Here is a 25,364-nt window from a genome sequence, read left to right as displayed (position 1 = left end):
CATTGGAAGGTTTGCATGAAACACAGTCAGGGGTGTTCACAGGCAACTCAGCACCACTAGGAGCCAAGTGACAGATCTGTCAGGATCTGAGACAGCCAGAGGAGGCTGCGGGGCTTCCTCTCGCCGCCACTTTGCAGCAGCCTCCAGCTGTGCAGACAGGTCCTGTTATGGAGATCCAGCATCATTTTTGCTCATGGGTACTCCCTGCATGTCTGTCGCTGGCAGCTGGCACCCGGCTCTTCCTCTTGCCACTGGCACCCCCTTCCCAGTAGGGAACCTTACCTTGCAGATGACAGTACACATCAGCAATTGATTTTGCACTGAACCAGCCGATTTCTTGCACCACAGAAGCAAATCCTCTCCTGCAATGTACAGGAGAGATTCTACCCAAATTCATATGGCCAGGACAGAGAAGGTATTTCAAGGGCATTTTTAATTAAAAAAAAAAAAGGTACTATTACAGCATATGCTTGGTATAATAAACACCCTTCCTCCTACAATCTTGAGGTAAACTCGAATTTCTCCCCTAACTGCATGGAAAAGAATGTCATAAATATCCACTTTGCCATCTCTAGCATGCAAAAAAAATCCTTCCCTGCTTTATTTGTCAGCCTGACCACAAGGAAGCTCTGCACTGTGGCTGCTGAAGTCCTTCACACACAGCACACACATTCCCTGCACCATGAAAACTATACCACATTTCCAAATAGCATCACAGGTTGTTTACAGAGACAGGCTGACTAAAGATATTTTTATCCTCATCTCCCAAGACCAATTTATAATTAGTACAGCCTTTGAACAAGATGCACTTGCAGCACAGCATCAACACACTGACTCAAAATAGGGCCTCTTGTAGTGCCAGTGGCCCCCCCAGGACAGCTCTTCTCAATGGCTTTTGGTACTGGATGTTGGGCCACAATAATGCAGACACGGGCTGACTGCGGGGCACAGCATGGCCAAGGAGCTGGGCAGTGAAGGAAAACACCTTGCTCCTAGAGCTGAGAATTCCCGCAAGAACTGGTATTCCTTCTGCAAGTGGATGATGCAGCTGCCATCACAGCTCTCTCTGGCCTCTGTATCACAGGGCAGATGTCAAAGAAGTTTTTTCCATTTCATGGATATCCTTAGACTCACTTTGCTGCAACATCAACACACACAAGCTGCTCTGCAGAAACATTTCCACGGCACTGACAGCCACTGTGTTTCCATGCAGTTCACATTACAGCATCCCTCCTGTGCCCCTAAAGCCTCCCTACAGCTCTGCTGCTCAGCTCGGAGGGTGCTGGCCACTCAGATCCCCTCTGAGACATCCCCAAGCACAGTCTCAAACATCAGCAGCTGCCATAATACTTTCCACAGCATTCAGATACAGCACTCCAGCTAAACACAGGCTCTCTTGTGCTACTACTGCATGGCCTGAAATGGGGTGAAAAGAGCATGCCATGGAATATGACTGCCAGGAAGTTAGAGAGAGGCATGAGGGGGTAGGAGAGCAGAGGAATGAAGCCAGATGAGGGTGAACAACAGGCAATCTGCATTGAGCTGCCTCCTCCTCCTCCCCCCCGCTTGGTTAGAGCAAAATACCCACAAAGCACAGCACTTTCCTCCTCTCTCTGCATTTCTGAACAGGATTGCTGAAAAGCTGTAACAGAGCATGGAGGGCCTCTGTGGTCCTCCTCCTAGGAGACCTCCCACTCCTCCAGGGGCAGGGAACAAGCAGGCACCACCCAAAGGGCAGGCTCTCTTCCTGCCTCTGTCCAGAGGGCAAGGGAAGCAAAGATAAGGCAAACCTTTCAAGTCTCGTTTTTGGGATAATAAAATTACAACCCTTGGTTTGCCCAGAACCATTGTTTGTCAAGGCAGATAATTTCACCCAGCAATTAACCTTCCCAAATAAATCCGTGCAGAAACACACAAAAAAAGAAAGCAAGGAGTAAAGTCTATAGACTGCAGTGACATCCACCCTGAATTCTTCTCTTAAAAAAGAAAGTCTGTGGGCTTAAATGCGACGAGAAATATTGATGACAATCTAACAATCCTCCCAGACACAATTAGCAGTCTCATTTTATTCAATTATGAGGTCACAGAGACTTCTTTCTATACTTCACCAGCTTTTGTTATGGGGAAAAAAAAAAAAACCAAAACAAAAGCAGCAGAAACCTCATGGGTGAAACCCACACTAAGTTAACTTGGCTTCTTGGACTACTTTGGTTTCAAATAAACAAAACCATTGCCTAGGGACAAAGTTTGACACGTGCACTCATGGCACTCCAGGACAGTTTCAATACAAGTGAGAAACCTGATCGGAACAGCCACTGCAGTGAACTGAGAAACACTGTCCAGGGAGAGCTGCTTAATTAGATCTGCCCACACTCTTACTGACAAAAGTTGTCCCGTGCCCGTAAATTAGGCATTTCCAGACCACTGAAGGTAATCCTTCTATGCTAGCTTTGCTCTTTCACCAGGCAAAAGCTTGCTTTACTCTGTTCTGCTGTCAGTTAACCAAAAATTAATATGATTGTCTCCTACAACACACTCCCTAATCACAAACCAGCATTGATCTCTGCAAGTAAAACCCTCCCATTTTCAAGGAAGACAAAACATTAGTTGCATATGTGCAAGAGATAGCACTTACTGTCTCCCATGGATGGGGCAGTGCGCACTTCTGGACTGCAAACCAAGGTTTTTGAGACTTGAATTAGCCTTTGCTACCCCAAACCCAACCATTGCATTGCTTTGCCTTAACCATCATGACTATAACAACTATAATAAAGAGAAGTAATCCCATGGAAAACACTGGCCAGTTTCCAAGACAAATAAATAGCTGAGAACAGCTCAAATAGTAATTACAGACAGTAGTAAGTTGTGTGGTCCATGTGAAGTAGACAGGGAGAATGGATAAAGACTAATGTGAAGGGAAGCAAGAAGGGACACCTTATCATCCCTATAAGGCAGATGGGCTAAAGACTGGGCGCTCTAAAAAAATAGTGTGTTGTCTCAAAACAAACCTCTTGTGAATCCGTGGGTGCTGTACACAGAACTGGTTCCCTAAGAGAAGCTGTGTCTAATCCCAGCACCAAGTCATCTTCTTCAGCTCCTGGAAGGAAGAGCACTCGAGCCTGTGCTAACCAACTCGGTTTTTCACATCACCAACAAAACTAAACTGTGAGCTATTAGGGCTTTGGTCTGATTTTTTACAACTATGCCTTACAGAAAGCTAAATTTCAGAGAATAAAAATAGTAATCACTGTTTATAATGTAAAATCCATATGGCTTTGCAACAAAAAACCAGTATTTCTGATGACTAAAAATGTCACTGCTACAGCAACAAACCGAGCTAAATTGTATAACATTGCAAACCTAGAATTTTGTGTGTTAAACCACAGTTAAAATAAAATTAAGAACATTTTATTTCTATGATTGCCATGGGAATGGCAATGACTTTGTTCTGATGGGGCACCCCTGCATTAGTGGTGGATATTCTGCTGCAGTCTGACAGAAATGAAGAAAGAAGCACTCCAGATTGAAAAATAGTACCAGTGTTTCTCCCAGCCACCAGCTGTAGCCATGCTCATTGTGTGTGCAGTTACAGCAGCACCACAGGGAACAAAGCAGCACAGGCCTGGTTTAAATGAAAAATCACCCACTGGCGAGGCTGGGTGGTACAACCATGCTGTCCTGTTACTTCTAAACAACCTGTACCATGTCGTTTGGAGACTGAAGAATGCCCTAACTGAATTAAAAACAGTTTAATGAGGCAGAAAAACATAACCTTTTGCCTCTGGAAACCTGGGTTAAAAGCACGGCTTCAGCCATAAAGGTAAACATCACATGCTTTTTACTGCATAGACTGCTGCTACAAATAGGAAAAAAACCCACCACCCATCAAGGAAGACTGTTCAGATGCAATTGGAGGTGCTGAAGACACCTTCAGAATTCAAGCTCTGCATATATGAAAAACACAAGTGCAAACAAAACAGGGAAGGGATTGACTCAAAAGGCTATACTGGCCACTAAGTCACTCCATGTACTAGCTGGAAATGAATCTTGTTAGAAATCAGGACTCTACCTCTCTTTCCAGTCCCTGTGTTTCAGAAATACATGATTGAGTCAGAATCCTGTTATTAGTTGTTTCTACCCTAAGTTTCCTTGTCCTTCCCTCTCCCCAGTGCACAGATGCAGCTTCAGCAGCTCCTATTTTCATTCCTTCTGCTTCATCCACTCTCCCACAGAAGTATCCCTCTGTTCATAGTTAAGGAGGGCTTGCACAGCTGGCTGTCCCAAAGCAATTGCCTTCAGCAAGACACTTCTTTCTTAGAAGCACAAAAGCTACCTTGAGATGTGTGTTGCCTCTGCCACTCTCCACACTTCTGTTATCCCACATCCCAGCCTCACTTCCCTTCTCCCTTTTATCATAGGGATCAAAAATACACCAAACATGCCTTAAAGGATAAAAGACATTTTCCTTCATCCCATCTTTCCTAGCATGATGCTCAACATACAGGTGGAGATTTTTCTTCATGAATTGCACATTGGAGCATGAACAACATGCAATCCATGGCAGGCATCGCTCACACTTAATGGAAACCAGAAGGGTGAACAGGGCAGAGCATGGCACACAGTATTGATTCTCCCACCTGACCAAAGCAAGGGCTCCTCATTTCAGGAAACACCATCAGGAAACCTAATGGAATCTTCACAAGCAAATGGGAGCAGCTGAGCATCCTGCTTCACCCGACTTTCACTGTGGCAGACATTATGTACTAATTCAGCACTTCTCTACACCAACAAGACAGGACAGGAAAAACACAAAGTGTACAGGCACCAAAAAACTGCAGTGCCTGCTGACAGATCTAAGTAACATCTCACCAAGTGAGGTCTCTCCCAAGAAAGCACAGAAAGGCCCTGAACAGACTCAGTCATTGACATGGGGGAAGGAGTTTATCCTATAGGCAGCAAGACTTGTGTTTTAAAGGCACGCATTTCCCCACTCCTAGCGAGAGACAGGCATGCAACAGCCCTTTCAGTCATGCACATGCCTTCTTTCATAGCCTAGTTTGGAGAAACCTGCCATTTACCATTGCTAGTTGCTAATGGACCAGGCCTCCAAGCTAATGTAGGAGAGATTTGCAGAACAGCACTGGAGATTTTATGTCTGAACCTGGCAGCAGAGAGGGATTAAAGATGCTTTCTATGAAGACATACGAACACATGATCAAAAATAGAATAAGCCCCATGCAGCAGAGTCTTGTGGTACCACTTAGCTTTCAGGACAAGGTAGAAAACATGGGACTGTGAAGAGTGCATTAATCCTAGGCAAAAAGCCTGCAGCTTCCAAAGGGTAGATTAATTATTAAACCAGCAGTAATAAAAATACTCAGCAGCTCAGAGACATATACCTATATTATAGACAGATAAAAGCTCCAATAACCTTGAACTTCAATTTTTTAGATTCACTCTCCCTTCCCTGTAGATAGCAACAGTTATATTTTCTAATTCGTTCTTGCAAAGGGAAATTGATTAAAATGGTTGTTTAAATTGGCTGAGAGGCACAGTGTCCACAGCAGTAGCATTTTCCTCTACCTTTCTACCTTCTCTCCTGTCAGCCCCCATAAAAATAGAGTATGTTTGCTTCCCTGACCAATAAACCAAAAGAGGGATCACGACAATGATTAAGGGCTTTTAAGTACATCTATTTTTCCTTTAAAATAATTTAGATGGCAAATACTGGGACATAAGATATTAGGCCTGTTGGAGTTTGAAGAGACACTCCTTAAAATCCTTTCCTTTCTAAAGTCAGGTTAGTCACTAGAATACCCGAAACTCAGATATTCAGAACAGGGATGGGCACATGTGCCCTCAGGACATTGTAGTTTTGGGGTTGCTGATACGTACGTGCAAAGATCACAAAGTTTTTTGAGTAAAAGCAGAGTGTATTCTACATTTGAATGAAGAATAGTTGTTATCAACTGACAGGAATTAAGTTTCATCTCAGTGTATTCAACCCAACTGAACTCCAAACCACCTATTTATAGATAGGAAATGCAAAAAAGCAAAAATAATGTTTTACAGTGTTTGGCTGTGTCATTGACTTGAGCAACTCCAGCTAGCAGTATTTAACATGGTTAAATGAAAAAGTTGGTAGGGAGGCTGGAATCTCAGCAATTTCTCAACAGATTAATTTATTGTATTGTCTCTTGAAGGGAGGAGTTTGAAGTCTCTGATGTGTGTATCGCTATACACTGAGCATTAAACAGGAGAGGACAAACAATGGCCAAGCTGGCTGTCCTCCAGTTAATCATCCTGCTTTGACTCAGATTCATCTGTGAGCTGCTGTTGAAAACCAATTGCTTGTTTAATGGGGCAGAAAGATGAAATCAATTTCAATATGCATCTCTAAAGTGTCCCTCTTATGTAAAAGTGCTGCCTGAGGGAGCAAGAGACACATACATTTCCTTCTGCTTATGCCACTTTCCCTTCCAATTTGCTATCCCTACAGGTACCGAATTCTAAAATTATGTGGAGAAAGAGGCTGCAGCTGAGTGCAAACCATCTCTCTTTGGTTCACAGCATTCTCAAGACACAGACAGAGCATCTCCAGGGAGGTGACAGCCATACACCCAAGTGAGATTAGTTAACACTGACTCATCAGGTGTTTCATTAAGGAGCTGTGTGAAGAGAGAAGCCAAGTGCGGTGAGCAATGCTAGCGCCAGCGGCACGGTGCTCTGGGGAGAAGTGGTGACTGCTGGGGTGGAGGACGTTTCAGGGACAGATCGCACTGGAACGGCTGGGAAAGTCAGCCCAAGCCTGTCTCCAAACAAGCAAAAGCCATTAAGTGGCACTGCCCGGAAATTAGGATCAATAGTAATGCAGACACACACATATATTATAGGCTTTTGGTCAGGTGAGGAGCATTCAAACCAGATGAAAAGGGATTTGCTGACTGCAGGGCATCCCATAAGCTTTTTCCATACCAACACTTAGAGGCAGTAGCACCGTTTGGGACTTCACATTTTTTTCCTCTTCTTTTTTTAAACACAAGAACTTTCCTAAGCTAAGAAAAAATTCAGTTTTACATTCCAACTTGGGAATTTGAAAACTGCATTAACAGAATCCAGGACTTTTGATTTTGCTGTTGTGTTTTTTTTACTATGATTTAATGACAGAACGTCCACACATGCACGATTTATGTGATCCCTGGCAAACACAATAGACCAGAAAACAAAATGTATGCTACTTTAGGAAAGCATAAGACAGACCACAGACTGGACCAGAGGTCAAAACACCACCTCCACTACCTGGCCCGCCTGTGCTTTCCAGCCACATTCCATTAGTCTGTGGCTATCATACAAGGAAACATTCCTGTGTCACACGTCTGTGGACCCACTGGCCAGGCACTGCACAGCGCACGGCTGTACACACGATTTCGGGTTGCCAGCCCGTATTTTGCAGTTATCTTGAAAGCAGGCATTCCCAAAAGCGTGGCTGTCTCCATGTCCCTCACCACAGCTCCACGTGGGAGCAGCGGCCAGGGTGCTTGAGGCAATGCAAATGACAGCGGTCAGTTTGCCAAGGCGTTAATGCCACAGGCTCCAGGCTCACCGCGAAGCTGCTTGGTGCCACCGTAAGGAATTCCCGTCACTCAAGACAAGCCCAAGAGACCATGCAGATATACAAAAGCGTCCTCTTATGTCACATGCAACGCATTGACATTACAAAAAGAACCAAGCACTCAAGCATTCCAGAATTTAAATGCCTGTGTTTTCTGCTTGTCAATTGACTTCTTGATCTCATACCAATTTTATCATCACATGAATAACTAAGCTTGCACTGTGCTTTTTCACCACACTGTCTTCCTTATCTGTGGGATAAGTAAGTAAAAAGACTAAATGCTTCCAACTGCCCAAAAAGGATACGACAAAAATGAAGAAAACGCACATGCCGGCACTTGGGAATTTGTTTCACTAAATTCCAGCAGTGTGCAGGACACCAGGAGTAATGTCTGCAGATTTGGGGAGCAACTGCCTCTCCCACCAAACATCCATGCTGCACACAAGTATCACCAAATCCCACAATGTGGTGGGTTGGAAGGGACCCACAAGGATGGAGCCCAACTCAGCCCTGTACAGGACGTCCCCTGGAGTCACACCATGTGCCAATTTCAGGCCATTCTGGATTACAGTGTTTTATGAAAACCTCTCTGGTCACTAAGAACTTGATGAAGAGGAAGAGATATGAAGGGATTGCATAGGAGACTATGCCAACAATAGATTATGCATGCTGTCTGCGTGGGATGGGGAATTTCTATCCCATGAGAAATTTTAATATTTTGACATATGCTTTCACCTAATCTGTCCTTGTTGCTTAAGGATTCCCATGATACAACAGACTAGTTTAGCAAGGAAAGAATCTGCAATGAAAATGTGATCCAGGAATCCAGACATGAGGAATAAAACACATATAGCATTTGAAAGTAATGCATTATCTCCAGAGACCACAGATATTAAATGTGACCCAGAACAAAACATCCATGGTTTCTCCAGCACCGGGAAATGCCAGAGAAGCCAAACATTTTCTGTAGAAAGTGCCTATCACAGTACAGTTTTCAAAGAAGAAATGTGTTGTGTGTACATATATATTTATATTTATTTCCAAATATTTATTTTTAGGTAATCTTCCTCTCCTCTAAGACACATCCCCCCATATGCCATACTTTTCTTTTAGTGATTCATGTGCCTTTGACCCATTTGCTGCCATTCACTCACTCATCTATCTTTGCTAGGTCTGCTGCTAGTGTTCCAGAATTCCAAATGAAAAAAGACCACACATTGCCACTATAAACAGTTGAGTGAGAGTCTCTTCCTCTCCCTGCTGTCCATGGGAGGGTGGCCAGCTCAGCTGGAATCCATACATGCACCAATCCTCACCCATCATTTCTTTAACCTCCTTTAGTGGGGTCCAAAGACTGTAGCCATGTCAGACAAGGTTGTGTGATGCCAATAGAAAATTTTACACTTCAAGAATTCAATTTTCCTCACAGAATGATGCTCTGATTTTTTCCCTTTTGACTGTGCTCCACCTGAAGTGTACTCTACAGTACACAAGAAACTCATCTAAGTATAGTTCATCCTGAATGCACAGAGACAATGTGGTACAAGAAAGAAAGAACACGTTACTGGTTATGGTTCCCTTATCTGCACCAATTCCACTGCTGTTGCAAACACACAATAATCCTAGGGTGGATCTGTCAAAAAACAGAGCAGAAGAACTGACAGTGGTGGGAGTAATATTTCAAGAGGTACTTTTGATTTATTTTGTTTAAGCCACATCACCTTGTGCAGTTGATTTTGAGTGCAGTTACAAAACCAGCCAAATTGGCAAAATTCAGGAAGTGGCAGAAAATTCTGACACTGGCAGTGTTTTCTGAGAGCTGTAATGTATTGCCACACCTTTGCTCAGTTTTCAGATTTAGCTTCAGGAGATAACTCTGGTCAGGATGCAGTTTGTCACCCCCGCACAAAATTCTCACCTCCCCTGACATTTACCACCAACATTTGCATCTGTTTGCTCCCTAAATGGATATTTCAACAAAAGAGTAGAAAACCGGCTCAGCAAAGTGAGTTTTTGTCAGTTTGCTGGCTGGATTATATGTCTGAATAAAGCCAGCAGAGAGGAAGCAGATACAGAGAGGGATGCAGGTGGGCAGGGCTGCTCCTCCCTGCATCAGAAGCTGCTGGGATTTCCCCAGGGTTCACCTTGGGAGTTAAGGAGCGGTTACAGGAATGCAAACGCAGTTCTCCTATGTGGTGACCACATTAACAGGAACTCTATATCCAACAATTACAGAACATCATTATCTTGGTAGGATCACAGTTGCAGTGCAGTTCCCATGCAGTAAGACTTTTCAGGAAGCACCAGTTCTCTGAGGAATGGGCAAATGGCCACATAGGCAGCAGCTCAGCTGGCCCCCAGCCCCACACCACACTGACAGCACCTCTCTCAACAGGTACCTGCACTGGGGCAGGATTAGGTGGTTTCAGAGGTACCCTTGCTGTGGCCAATTCTTCAGGTACAGACAACATGGAATGGTTTTGCCAGCAACATGCTATTCCTGTCCTTATTCACCACTTTGCAGAACATGCAGGAAGTGAATGTTTCAACAATTTGTATGTTTAGGTTCCTCAAATGTGTAATAGTTTTACATTTACAGTTAAGTGAAATTAAACCTAATGAATTTTACACTGAATGCCTGTCTTGAAATTCTCAAGGTTTACATTTCAGAAGCATCATTTCATACCAATTACACATTGTACAAGTGTAACTGCCATGCAGTATAAAAGAAATCCACTCAAAGATTGTTTGCTTTGGCATTTAGCCTTCTTGCAGTAGTAGCTTTTATTAAGTCACTAAAATTCTATTTGAAATTAGAATTGTGCATAACATTTTGCACACCAGGATTCCAATTCAGAATCATCAGGAAAAACCTGTTTTCACATGAATCTTAGTGAACACTCCTAATATAACAAGTTTTACAGTGTACCTTTCTCATAGATGTCTTCTCCAAAGAATAAGCACTATTTCATTCCAGTGTTGAGAAAGTGAAACTCACTCTTTTCAGCACTGCCATTTATGACAAAACAGGAGACACAGCTGAAGCATAAACACATAAATGCAGAAACTTCCTTTTGTATTTCCTATTTTACACAGTACATTTTAAAATAGAAGTGGACATGCTGTAGTCAGACATTCTCAGGCAACCACCTAATTAGCAATCAAAAATTAATTCAGAAAGCAGAAATAATAAATTAAAAAAACAAACAAAAGAAAACAACAAAAACCTCAAACCAACCAAACAAAACCAAAAAAACCCATGCACTGTGACAATCCCAAAGACTTTGCAAATGTTCTGAGTGTAAGACCAAGGTTATAGGAGCTCGTCAGACAATTCAGCACAGATAACATCTTTCAGCATCTTTATCCTAGACACAAATATAATCTCTGCCCCTCACTTCAAGACCTAATCTTTTCTTATCGCAAAGCCAAAAAATAAAATTTAGTCTCACTGAAAGGTAAAATTAACTGAGTAAAACTGATGGGACAGCAATAAAATAATCTTTTCAAAGCAGCTCTTTCCAGTACTGAAATATCAGATTGATGGTCTGCTTTTTTGCTCTTCAAGGTTAGAACTGCCAAGTTCATGATCAAGATGTTTTGGTCTGAGTCACAGATTTTTTGTTGTCGTTGGCAGACTGAAGGGTTTTATTTATTCACCAATTTGGATGTTGCTAAGAAAAGCCAGCCAGAAAAGTGGAAATCTCGTAACCAGGACCTGGTCATATTTGGTTCTCCAACTGAGCTTCAGAAGTTTTCAATAAATCCAAAGCCAAGCTTTTCACTCTGAAAGCTTAAACAAATGAAGTTAAAGCCATACAGATCTCTATGAATTATTTTTAAGAATTGCTTTTCTCTGCTGCCAGTTTATCTGCTTTTCTCGAAGTTATTCAGTGCCTAGAAAAGGTGGAAGGACTTCCATTTGCTACTACTTCAAAGACAACTATCCTGAAAGGAAGTATCAACCGGTCCAAGACATATGTTTCTCAATGTATTAGACCTGCTGGCTCTGCCAAGACGCAATTAAGCACTGTCTAATCTTTAAAAGGCCTTCAAGAAGTAAGTTTTAAATCCCACATTCAAGAATGACCCACACTGAATAAAGTCAAGCTTCATCACTACTTGCAACAGCCTAATAATCTGTTCACACCAAGCGAATTTCCTGACCCGAGGTTGCTGCAGTAAGCTTGAAAGAATAGATTCATTTGCACTACAAGCAAGCCACAAGGGCTCTTAAACTGATTCTACAGCAGGGCATTATGGCAAGGCAAATTTACATGATGGCCCTTGCACCCCCTCCTCTCTCCTTGACTCCCCAGACACCTGCTCCTTCTCTCCACCTTTGTCTGCCTAGGCTTATTCAGCCCTGCAGTGAGCTTTTGTGAGAGGAAAGACCAGGGGGAAACTGACTTAAAACCAAACAAAACAATAAAATCAACAGTTTTCTGCTTGTTTACACTGCTGACTCAGTTCATTGTAGGGCCAGCAATAGGTTGGAGCACCAGCCAGGGCAGGATGGGCATACCCAGAACAGCAGAGCCAGGTCAGCTTAGGCTGTCCCCGAGCTGCTGTCAGATTCTCCTGCAGGGCAAAAGCTCCAGGCAGTTCCTCCTGCAGTCATTGGGAGATTTTAACTACTCCCAGAATCAGGGCAGAAAGGATCAGACACATAAATAAAAGGCCTTGTCCTGCTTGGACAGGCAGGTGGGTTATTCCTCGCAGAAGCCTGCTCCAGTGAGGTATTCCACCTGCACAGCACTGCCATGGGCAGAGCCACACTGCAGCTGTTGGCTGGCAGCCGAGTGGCATGGGCAAGCAGGACATGCTTCTGTGGCCTGAAGGAGGGACAGAGACTGTGGGTAAATAAATGTATCCTAGTCAGAGGTCAAACTCAAAGCTGTCCTGGCAGGAAAAAGCACTGGTGTGTCCAATGCAAGTCCCACCAGGTACAAAAACCTCCCAGCCAAGATCCCAGCGAAGAACAGCACCGAGGCAGCAGTGCTGCTCACAGTCACATATGCTAACATGACATGCTGCCAGGTTTGTCTGGTCATCTTTTTGTTTCCAAAACAACTAGGACACAAAGTCTTTAATTGCTGTTATTATTCTTCTTTGGATAGGAACAGATTTCTTATTTTAGAAAAATATCTGTCACATTGTCTTTTATCACAGCATGAGAGAAGAGTCAGCTGTAGTTCATACTGTATATTCTGGTTTTTTATTTTCCCTCTTTGGGTCATGCATTGGCTATTCTTTTTCTCTGCTTTGGCACTTGTTACTAACCCTAGACCCAACATGAAACACTTATTCTCAGGGAAAGACCACCATTAAATAAAAGGTTAGGAAGGGAGGAAGGGCACCTGCATGAATGCTTTTTAATTGAAATACAACACTCAGTCAAAAAGGATGAAGTCCGTCTCCTGAAAAAGTCAAATCCATCAGGTTAAAGGTTTGCAATTGCAGATTGGATTTTGCAGATTGGATTTTGTAGATTGGATTTTGCAGATTTTCTTCCAGACTTAGCACAGATATTAAAGAAAAAAAAAAACAGAATGGGACAACACTTTAGGCTGATTCACAATTCTAAACTCACACATGACACATGAAAAGACTCGTATGAGTACAGTCGTATGTATCAGGTTGACATAATCAAAGCTTCTGCTGCCCAAATTCCAAAGCATTGGAGTGCACTAATTGGGTTTCTCTGTTGTACAGCTACAAGAGAAGCAATTTTTTTTTCAACAGATGACAAACATTGACAGTTTTATTTATTTATTTATCTTTCAAAGCAGAGTCATTTTTAATGGCTCTATAATTCAAAAGCTCTTTAATTAATTTTCCTCAAGCTTCCTAGAAAGACAGATTTGGCTTTCTGCATTGAAAAACAAGTCAGTCAAGTTCTAGGCAAAAAAAGCCCCAACCAAACATTTCAAAGTCAAAGCTATAAATGAAACAAAAACGGGATGCTATTAGGAACACTGGTTATTTCACCACATAAGCTGCTTCCAGAATTACACAATCTTTAAGTTGCTCTTATTTTTCTTTCCTGCCTTCAATCCATTTTTGTTTTCTATAATAATAATAATAATAATAATTAAAAAAACCCACAGAAATTCTTCCCTTATATTGCTTTTTGCCTCACCACACTATTGATTCTGCTTCCTGTGCTTTTTTTGTTATTTTTCTTTCTTCTGACTCTGTTAATTGAATGCTCCATATCCAGGAGACAGCTACAATACCTACAAGTACAGGACTGAAATCGGAGTGGAAGCAACTTTTTCCAAGAAGAACTGGAAAAAGTCCCTGAAGAGCTGACAGGATGACACTTTGTTCCTTCTGGACAGCAGTTTCACATCAAGGAGAAAACTCTAGGGATCCATTTATTTATTTATTTTGGACAACAACCCTGGTGCATAAATAGCCACTGAACTCAGTGCTTCATAGAGAAAATGCCCTCCTAGTTTCTCCAGGGAGTTAATCTCAAGTGTCTGGATAACAGTAACATAAAGTAACCTGCCTGTGTCTTAGTACCAGGGCACACGGGTTCTCCAGTCTGCATTTTTAACAAAATCACAGTTACAGTGCACAGTGCTCCAGCAGAGCTTGCCCTCCTCCACTGCACCGCGGCACTTCTCAGGTCCTCGTCCAGCCGAGGCATGCGCAAACACTGCACTCCCCTGCTGCTTCTGCCAGAGATTATTCTCCTCAGAGAATAAACAGCAGCAGAATGAAATGTATGTCCTTAACTGAGCACATTGATTATGTGAGCTAAGCCGCTGATGGAGATGTATTTGCACTTAAATGCCTGACTGCAAGGGAGAGGGCCGAGGCATTGCTGTACAAGAGGGTGGTCTCTGCCAGGGAATAGGGCAGTAAGCTGGAAGGAGAAGCCGCAAGAATTGTTAGCTTGCCAAGAATTCCTCCAAGGACAAGCCAGTTAGAGAGAAATGCTGGGACATCCAGGAGGTGAGGACATCACCCAGAGAGGTGCAAGAACATGGGTGCAGAATTTCTGATGCAAGTACTGGGCCATGCTTTCTTTGACAGCTCAGCACAGGCGCTTCATCATGGGACAGCTATATTTCCAAGGCACTGAACCTTCTTCAAGCACCCTTTTTCTCTAGAATACTATTGGGGTTTTTTTACCAGGCCTAAATTCAAGAACTGTTGAAAGAACACTTGAAAGATTCCTTACTGGATGTATAGATGACTAAAGCAGACATATGGCTTATATATCCAAAATTGAAGTAGTGCTTGCAAAGAATTGCACGTCATTCATTAGACTTCAGTAAACTGATTTCATCTCTCACAATTCATACCATAACCAGAATTCAAAGAATGTGAACAAACAAGTTTCCAAGATATTAGCAAGCACTTAGGTCTCAACTTATCTCTAAAAGCTACGTAAGTGTCTGTACAAGTCATTTTAGAAGGGACCAAATGTTCTCAAAAGACAAAAACATAGCTCATACTTTTAGGTCCATCAGTAACTGCAGCATATAACTTACGAACAAATTCATTCACAATGCAACATCAAGGAGTTTTCTTTAAAAAAAAAAGAAAAATTAGTGATACGAGCACTGGTATAGCGTGTATGATTAAATTCTGTACACTGTCAACAAATAAAATGAAGAATTAAAACAAAAGTGAACATTTTATTGTATTTGACTAAATAATACGCACTTGCAGATTTACTGCAATGAGCACTGCCTGCAAATTTCATGCTTTGAGTGAAATTTAATTAACTTGAACTAGTAAAAATCCCACAGGGTTACGTTATTTGTAAGTGAGAAAATAGGAGTCATGTCTGCGTGACTGGGGATGGGAATTTGGCTACCCTTGTTTAATTATGGTTCCTCTGGAAAGGTACATAAATATTTATGTGAATTTGTGCACTGACATTTGTTGCTGGACTTGAACATTCAAAGTCACTACAGATAACTTCCAAATGCATCTTCTACATACACATGGCTTTTCCTCTATGCACATCCTGTTGCTATAACTTGGCTTGTTTTCCTGACAAGCTAACCTGTAGGGGTAGGCAGGAAAGGGAAGTAAAGCACTATTCATTCCTAGGTGATTTATGAACCTATGCATCCTTCCGTCTGCAGCAGAAAGTTGGCACACACACACACAAAAATATGTATGTATGTCTGTGCCCTCACTGGAAGAAACATCTGGGGAAAAAACAAATCCAGCCCTGATTTCTGTCTGTCTTAAGTGCAACTCCTGAGAATGTCACTGCTCCTCTCATTTCCAATACTAGCCCATCCTGTTTTCAAGTGCTGCCAAGTGCCGGGACACAGATGAGGAACAGGGCAGCTAAAACTCAGTAAGGCAACAGTCTCAGCACAATGGGCTTTGTATGTACAACTTCTGTCTGACGTTCTCTGTCCAAAATTTAGCTTCCTGCTAGGAAAAATTAAAAAGATTTGGAAAATCAAAGTCACTTGGACACGACCTGCACGGATGCATGCACGTGTTACGGGAAGCTTTTGCTACCAGCCACCCTACACAACACAGAACACTAGCTTGGATCCATGTAGCAAGAAAAAGCCATTTAGCAGCTGTCTTACAGCAAGAGGGGAAAAATACCAACAAACCAGCAGAGGGAACAGACACTTTACAATTTATTCTTACAGTGAGGCTATAACACCACTTCAGCTGAGTCAAGTTGCAAGTGAAAGGCAACTTTTTGGATTTAACTATCCATTTTAAACACTCCCTTATAGTCTAAAGTCATTGGTTGTCCGAGCAGCTGAGACAATGAAAAGGAATTTGGAAGAGGAAGAGAAAAGCTCCTCTCATTTCCTTTCAGTGGCAGCAAGCTTTTAGCTGTGCAACAGACTTATGAATCTATTTGACATTGCTCAGATTAAAAAAACACCAATTTAAAAAGTCCCTAAAAGTGTAATTACAGTGCTGAACAGTTACAAGTAAGAAGGTAAGACAGAAGGTATGATTTTGCAGACTGAGCATACCCAGACTGTTGGAGCTGGTCTGGAACAATTAAAAGACAGACACTTCAAACAGTAAAAATGCAAGCTGTGTTCTGAGCCGGAGAAATTGCAAGTGTACTCTAGTCTCATCTGACTGTCATGATCACAAGTGTAACAACTGCAGTGTTCAATCTTAATTGCATTCACAATTGACCAGTCATACAAAAAGTACCTCAAATAAAATTAATTCCTTAGGCTTTTTGTCACATTGACAACACACAAGATTTTCAGCAACTGAAATGGAAAAATTGATTTAAATTATATTCTGCTGCAATAGCTGCATCAAACAAATATCTTTTAGCCTTCCAAGGAGCTTTAGGAAGAGCCTACTTCTATTCTCCTTTGGCATACTTGAAGACTTGGTATAAATTAAATGGGCTGCCTTCACTGGTACAGTTTTTCCAGGATTAAGGACAATATGTTAGCAATGCTTGAAGGGCACCTCTGTTCCAGAAGACAGGGTGTAGGGGTTAAAATAAGGATGAGAGTCAATGCCCTAATGGCAGACATTGTGTCCCTCGAAGGGCCTGTACCCATTCTGACCATCAGAAAAGGGAAGGAAATTCAGTGGAAGTACTGAGAAAAAAGAGACAAACAGATTATATGAGTTGTGGTTTGTCTGTAGTGAGGGAAGCAATGGAACACAGAAGATTTATACTTGTAAGGAGAGTACTGTAATTCCAATAACCTTTTCCACTCTTGCATAAATTGAGCCCCCAGGCACTTGATAAAAGGCATGCACAGCACTTTTTTTGAGCAGCTGGAGAGCCCCTACTGCATACTATTTTCTTTTAACAGTACTCCCACAAAGCTATCCAAAATTGTAGCGGCGCTGTTTCCAGAAAATCGCATCCCATCTCAATGATGTGTCTGCTCTATAAACAAAGTGGTTCCATATAATTTAACAATTAATGGTCACTTTAAGGTGAGCCAGTTAAGATTTTTTGTTCAGTGGATCCCTCTGTGATCACTCCTACCAGATCTGCATCAAGTGACTCAGACAAAGGAAGGCTGGTTACATAAACAGAAGGTAGGTGGCTTAACAACCTTGATCTTATCACAAACCTGTCAGTGGAGAGAACTGCACGTTTCTGCAGAGCTAACTCACATGTCAATGCACTGGGAAAGGAATCAGATGTTTTCCACATCCTCCGATTTGGGAATGCTTTGCAGGGTTATTTATTGAGCCAGTTCAGATTACACAGAATAGCTTCAGAGCCTGCAGTTTCCAGTGCTTCACCTGCCTTGCCAAGGCCATGCTTGCTACTGAAGAGTCACGAGAGGAAAACTGAGAATGAAATAAATTGTAAACTTGGAATGCTCCAAGATTTCAGAGCCTATAAACTTTTGAAAAAAAAAGAGGAAAAAAAAAAAGACAAAAAAGATAAATCTCACCATTTCTATTAACACCTGACTGGAAGCAAAATTATTTTACAAATCTGACATCACTACAGCCCAACACTCAGAGGTGCTCCATTTTGGCACTTGCTCATTCTTCAGTCAACAGGAAACTTTCTAGCACACTGCTCTAGCTTTCCAGGATGCATGTTAATAAAAATAAAACCTTAAGCAGCCACATTTAGCCTCTCAGATCACTGCCTGTGTAATTTACAGGAGTAACAGGTTAGACTGACCTAGCTATAAATGAGAAAGATACATCACAGCTGGACATCCTAACTGGTCTGAAAGCCTTTGCCAAGCTTCCACAGGCTTTTGAAACACAACCTATGATTTTCAACAGCATTTCTACATTTTTTCTCCCAACAGTGAATGAGAAGCAACATGCCCACTCATTCTGCTACTGTGCATCGGAGGGACACCCCTGCTTCCTTGCTCCAACCTGAGACGTGGTCTTCTTTCCAGCACAGCTATTTCCAGGCTTATTTACCAGTTCATTCAAGTCTAGACTTTCTAATTTTGTAGCATAATCTGTAGCTCAGTCACCCATGAAACTGCTGAACAGCCTGCAATTGTGTGCAAATCCACACCATGGCTTGTGCTGCCTGAGCTCAGGTACAGTGATTAGTGACAGCATACAGCACTTTAATGGGAAGCTCTTTAAACCTTCCAGGAGCATTTGCCAGAAAAATATCTCTTCCCTTCCTCTCCTTCCCCTTGAATAGTTTAATTAATACCAAAGTCTTAGCTTTGGCTCCAGAAAGTGACAAAAGCAGGGATCCTGACAGGGAAACAGATACAGCATAGGACATGAACAGCAGGAAGGGAAGGCTTCCCTTCATTTATTTACTGGCCCTGCCCAGTGTGAGGCCTCTATCTAGAGCCCACTCTATCCTCCAGACTCAGGCACCACAAGAGACACTGTGCCCAGTAGATCTCCCAAAGGAAGCAGGGACAAAATCAGAGGGCGTATCCCACTGACAGCAGCACACTTGGTTGTCTCCGGCGGGAAGGTGGATGGCTTGCCTGGCAGAGGGCTCAGGCAGATGCTGGCACCAGCCTGACTTGGGCAGCAGCATGTGAAAGGAGAGGGGGTGAAGGGGGAACTCCTGCCCTCAGCCATGAGAGCTCTGGTGTCAGCTGATGGCAGCGAGCCCTAAAGGAAGGGAGCTGTGCTGAGTCAGCTGCAGCATCTGCCTTTCTCCACAACCACCCAGGAAAAGGCTGCTCTGTGGCCAGCGCCAAGGCAATGACCCAGTGAAATGAAAGTGACAACACCCTCCCCACCCTCAAAGTAATCAGATTTGCTTTCTCCCATGACTTCCACATTTGCTGAATGTACTTGACCCCATGTGAGTTGCAACCGGCCAGCAGAGCTATCTGCAGTGAGACTGGCACGCCTCACCTGCTGCAAACCCACAGACACCAGCAGAGGCATTACTCAGGCGCCCGTGACCCTGCTCAGGACTCCCACACCTCTTCTGCTCCCTCAGCCTGTCCAAAGGAGAATTCCTCTCAGGGCCATCTTAGGGCTTTCCATCCCAATGGGTAAAGCTCAAACCTCCTGTCCTTCAGCTGGGCAGCAGGCTGTGGCACCGTGCATCCATCCATGCTGAGCTAGCAGGTGCAGAATGCCCATCCTTCCTCTCTGGATGTGCACACAGCAACAAATCTAAACAAAAGGCATTCTGAGAAAAAAACAGCTTTTCCTCTGCCTTCTCTTAACCTGTCTTCCTCCATCCCCCAGTTTACACTGTCTTCTACATTTAGGTGCTGGGCAGGCCATACATTCCCTTCCAACCACCGTGGCCAGAGTGCTCCTTAGCATCCCTTCACTATTTCTCTCTCCAGGAGATTTTTCCACTGGTCCCAGCACCCTCCTCCAACAAGAGATGGCCAATTACTACAGAAATCTGCTCAGCAAGGACAGTAGGGGACCCACCCAGCATACCACAACGGGCAGCTCCAGCTCTGTGCATCACACCACTGCTGAGTGTAGCATATTGGGAATTATTCCCCGGAAGAGCTTCCTGAGGATTCTTGTTGGTCCCTCACCAAACAAGACATGTGTTAACTGCTCAGAAGCACAGGAACCCACTTTGGAGATTGGTAGGAAAATCTGATTCCAGGAAGGAAAACACTTCTGGAAGACAGTAGAGGCTCCTCATGTTCCACATCAGCATGAAAGAAAAGCCTCTTAAAGCTGGATGTGTTTGCTCAGATTTGCTGCCTCTCATTCTCCTAGATGATGCAAGGACCCACAGCAGCTAGGAGGGGAAAATCCTGGGCTCGTTTCTCCTCTGCTTCCCTCACCCACAGCAAGCACCATCACCTGCACAAAGCCTGTCTCTTCCTGCAGCTTCACTAAAAATTTCACCTGAAACACCTCTTCCAACAAAACTATGGCAGCTGCAAAAAAAAATTTCAGTTTAACAAATCAACATCCCAAGGTGGTTCCTTCAGATAAGCCCTGAGCAGCTCCAGGCAAGAGACTGTACTTGGAGGCCACAAGAAGCAAGCTCACCACAGCACTGAGGAAAGCCTGCAGAGGAGCACAGGCAGCTCCATGCTGTCCCCCCACAGAAGGCAGGGCTCATGCCTGGAGCACTCTGCACCTTAGGGCAGACAGCTTGGAAAACAGCACTAGGCTACAAAGAAGAGTGTGGTTTGAATGGGGAAGGCAACTCAATCCTGGCAGCTCTATGTTTTAAAGACAGCACTTTGGTGCTCTTCCCACTCCCAAAGCATTCTGAACTGTTATTTACAATTTCCCTCAGGCAGGCCGTAAATCCAAGCACAACTAGCAAGCTCAACACAGTGAAAAGGATCCCAGAGGCAGACTAATTACCTTTGCAGGCTATGCAAGCCTATGCAGTTTTCTTCTGCCCGGTAGCTTTGGAAACTTTGGCCAATGGCTGCAACTAACAGGTCAAACTTTCCACTTTCCATTGTTCTGTTCAGGGCAGCCAGCTGGGAATTCAGGGGCAACAAGTCTCCAGGGGAAGAAATCAAGGCCATTTAGGGAAAGGGAAGAGGGGCTATGAACCATAAGAATACTCCACACACTTTCCTGAATCCATCAAAAAAGATAGTAAATAAAGACTGAGAGGAAGCCTAACAGATTATGAGGACTAAAATCAAAACCACCACTAAACAGAAAACCCTACTACTCCCATTCTCTTGACACTTTAGGGGTTACTTCTCTGCAAGTACCCTATACCAAGGCGACAACTTTTGTTTAAAATAAAGTATTTAGTACAGTAAAAACCCACACTTCCTCATCTCTTGAGACAGAAGGTCAGAAGATTTATCAGAGGCACAGGTGCTGCATCTTTCACATTTTCTCACCTCCATGGAAGTGTGCTGATGTTCAGCCTGCAGCTGATTTCACAGGGATCTCTCCTAACACCTACTAGCTCTGTTTAGGCATTGTCTATTCAGACAGCAGTGGTTATAGCAAACATCTGAATTTTAGAGAGGGTGGGGATAAAATATGAGACTCAAATCATTGCTCTGGACCAAGTAGTGCATGAAGCAACCAGAATATCCCATTTTCTGAATGAAAGCCTGGGCTGACAAGCTATTGTCTGGTCTAAAGCAACACATACACCCTTTCACTCCAATCATAAAAAGGCCCCTAATGAAACTTTTACTTAGTTGGCATTTACTTATGGAAATAATCAGTTACAATCTCCTGAAAGTTAAAAAACCTCCCATCAACTAAGAAAAACTAACATGCTGCACCAGGCTATGAAAAATCCTGGCAAGCCTATTATCCAGCTGAGCATCACACTGGTAATGGCTGAAGCTCCCTTCCACAGGAACCACACCGGTTAAATTACTTCCCAATAAAAGTGTAATGTCTTCAGAGGTAGTTTCATTTTTAGGTGAAAAATTCTCACTTGAGATTACATGAGCAAAGGCAAGAGAATTAAAAAATTATGTATCTTTGGTGCCATATCAGGTATAACAGTGAAGTGCAATACAGACCAAACTCTTGTCTGTTGCAGTCAGGCATCTTCCCCTTGGCACAGACCAAAAATAAAACAAAAACTGTGGAATTTAATACTAAAAAACACTCTGTGCAAAGTAAGGATACTGTCCTAAATCTTAATGGGTTAGATACTGTCCACAATAGCGAGTAAATAAAATTTTATGAAGATCTGTACAGCAGCTTCCAGAATATAATCAGATAATACTTTTCCAGAGCCATAATAAAGAGGAGGAAATTTTGTGTTTTCTTTGGTTGGTGTGGTGCTACCTGTTAATTACAAACAGCCAAGGAAGTGGAAGATGATCTCTGGAACATATCCAAGGAACACAAATTAGGCTGGTGGATGTACTCTCCAAAGGCAAGGCCTCCAGAGGGGGTTTTCAAGTGTTCTGGCTACGAGTTTACTAGTCACCCCAGATGGGAGTATGTAGGTATTTCTTACATGCTTTCCCTCAAGTTTCTCTCTGAGATTTTTTCCCCCTCATGAAACAGACAAAAACAACAACATCAACAACCAAACAGAAACCCAAAACTACCCAACCAAAAAATAAAAAGAGTTGATAAAAGGACTTCAGGGTGTTCTAACATATTTTTGCTGTAACTTTACAATCCCGAGGCAGGGACACAGGATATTTCTGCAAGCAATAGAGGAAGTTCTGAAAAAGTGCCAAACTGCTAGAGGCAGCCAAAGTGGTAAGTCTCCCACTGAGCTCAATATTGCAGGGTGAAATCTACTCCCATTACATGTTATGGATGTGACACAGGTAACTTCTAGGTTTAAAAAAACAACAGGCAAACAGAAACCACCTTTTAATTTTTAAAATGAGCTCTGAGACAACTTCAGAGACTGCTTTGTAGCAACATAAAGAGCTGCAAAATCCTCCTTACCAAAATTCGGGCTAAAGCTTTTGCAATCAATATGATTCTGGTTTGATCTGTTTGAACAAAAGCAGGAAGTCAGAGAACAGCAAACCACTACTCAATAAAAGCACATTTGTATGGGCAATGAAGGAATACTCACGCAGTGCATACAGGGAGAGGACTATTCCAGCCAGGCAAAATCCCTCGAAAAACCTGAGTGTGCTGAACATGGTCACATTCACTGAGAGTGCCACTGTCAGTCCAAATATCAAAATGAATATGACAGAGAAGAGCAGTACAGGCCGTCGACCAACCCTAAAAATAAGGAAGTATGGAGAAACAGTGTTAAAAGCCAGGATGGACATAACTCTGGATCATTAAAACTGGCAAAAAAGGGAACAAGTCAGGCAATCTCTTCCAAATATTACCACCCATTTTTAATGCTTATTCCAGTCTTCTCTTTTTTTCTTACTAAATCCCAGATTTCTCTGCCAGCTTTGCATTGACATGTTCATTTCAGAAAGGATTAAGCTGAGACAACACATTGTATTAGTGCTTGATTTAACCAGCATTTTTAAAACAACAAAGATAAACAAGGAAGCATCTAGGAGCTACTGTAAGGCCATAAATAAGTCCCTTGGAGATGAAAATCAACTTCTCAGAGATTTCTGTAGTAGCACAGGAGGATATATGGTATTATATGCTGTATGGCATAACATATTATTAGCTTCAGAGGTCTCCTCTTCCCAATAGACATGTGCTTTTCAGTCTCATCTACAAGAGCAGCCAGCTCAAAAGACTACTTTTCTTGGTCTCATTTCTTGAGAAGAAGCCTAACAAACACGGACTGAGCACAAAATAGGGCTCATGTCATTTCACTGAGCCTTAGGGAGAAGATAATAACACTCACCAGAAAACTGTGAGCTCCAAGTCCCTCCACCTTGTATCCCCATATCAGTTGAAGAGACCCACAAAACCAGCCTGATGGGAGGGTAGGGTGAGGAGTAAACCACTTCAAAAATCATTACAGGCAACAGGAGCAGAGGACTTGCAGCCCTCCTTTGCTGCTGCAACCTGTAGTTGCATGTATTGGTACAGTGCTGACGAGGAGGAAGAGTTATGCTATCACTGGATGTGGGGGCAGCTGCTACAGAGTTTGGCTCTTTCATGTCCAAGGAGCATGAGATTTTTGCATCTCTTATTCATATGTTCAGTGTTTATAATTCCCCTTTCTCTCCCCTCTTTCTGTGCAAGGAGAATGATATGAAGCACCAGAGCACATGGCTATTTTTAAGCAAGAATTGGATCATTATGTGGAGATTTCCAAAATTTTTCAACTTGTCAACTCCCACAAGTTTTCCAGTGGAACTGAGGATCCCTTTTAGTCAGCTCCATATGCCATTTTCACAAAGAATACATGAACTTGCTTTTCGTAGGCAGCTTTCACAGACCCATTTAAAGCAGACTGTCAGCTGCAAGCCAGCCATCAGGTTGAATGTCAGCACAATAAAGAGCATTTAAACCTCACAACTTAGTCCAGTTTCACATGCTGTAGCATTTCTATTCAATTATTTCAGCAGATTGTCACCAGCAGTTATAAAATACATTATATATATGCATTCACAATTAGAACTTTGGATTTTGCAGTACTTAAAATAAAATAGGGAGTGAAGGGCTAAAAAAGAGACATCATTATAATTTTTTTCATTTTTGGCAACTGGAAGAGTGCACCAGCCATCATTCAGGCTTTTTCAAAGTCACACCTACGAAAGTGTTGTTATGGCTCCTTGGATGAGAACAGGCTTATTATTGTTTTCAGCTCTAGTATCACCTGTGGGGCCCCTCAAAGATTTAACTTGTTGGCATTAGCCATTCAAAGCTTTTTGAAACAGAACCAACATGCAAGCTGAAGAAAGCAAGGTCAAAGCAGGCTGCTCTCCAGGGTACAAGCACAGCCCACTGGAAGATGAGCTGCAGTGGAGCTGAGGGTGGGAACACAGAATCACTGACTCTGTGATGCACAACATGCTGGGGACACACTGGATACTGGGGCAGTGACTGCTGTGTGTGCTTCAGATTTTGTGTTTATGGAACACAAAGCACTTGGGCAGGGAGGGGAAGTACCTCACATAAAACCTTGAATACAGAAAAAAAAAAGCCTATGAACTTTGTGTTATCAGCTATCTGCACAGACTTTTGCAGCCCCATTTTTGTTATGCCAAACTGTAATTCATACCAATAAGTATTTGTGGAAGTGTTTTGCAGATGAAAGGCATTATGCAAACACTCAGAATTAGGAACTTAATTCTCATCACAAGCCTGACCTGCCATTCCCTGATGTTGATTGAAAAAGACCTCATGCTTAGCATACTTCAGTTCCCTTCCTCCCCTCCTCTGTACTCAAGGTTATCCATCGTTAGGACACAGAATTTCTTCTACCCTTATACAAGTTATGCAAATGAACAGTTGCTGCTAATGAAAAAATCAGAAAAACCAAGAG

General features: G+C 42.7%; 1 protein-coding gene across 2 annotated transcripts in view; it reads right to left on the bottom strand.

The window, feature by feature from the left end:
- Positions 1–25,364, bottom strand: part of SLC22A23 (solute carrier family 22 member 23) — a 109,756-nt gene that overhangs the window by 63,081 nt on the left and 21,311 nt on the right. For both annotated transcript variants that reach the window (XM_010411286.4, XM_010411285.4), the window contains exon 3: positions 23,025–23,179. In XM_010411286.4, the coding sequence (XP_010409588.3) occupies positions 23,025–23,179 (155 nt within the window). The remainder of the gene's footprint in view (positions 1–23,024; positions 23,180–25,364) is intronic.

This window comes from Corvus cornix, chromosome 2 (genome assembly GCF_000738735.6).
Source record: "Corvus cornix cornix isolate S_Up_H32 chromosome 2, ASM73873v5, whole genome shotgun sequence".
NCBI classification, from domain to species: Eukaryota; Metazoa; Chordata; class Aves; order Passeriformes; family Corvidae; genus Corvus; species Corvus cornix.
Note: the sequence above shows the minus strand (reverse complement) of the source record. Positions and strands in the feature narration are given on the sequence as shown.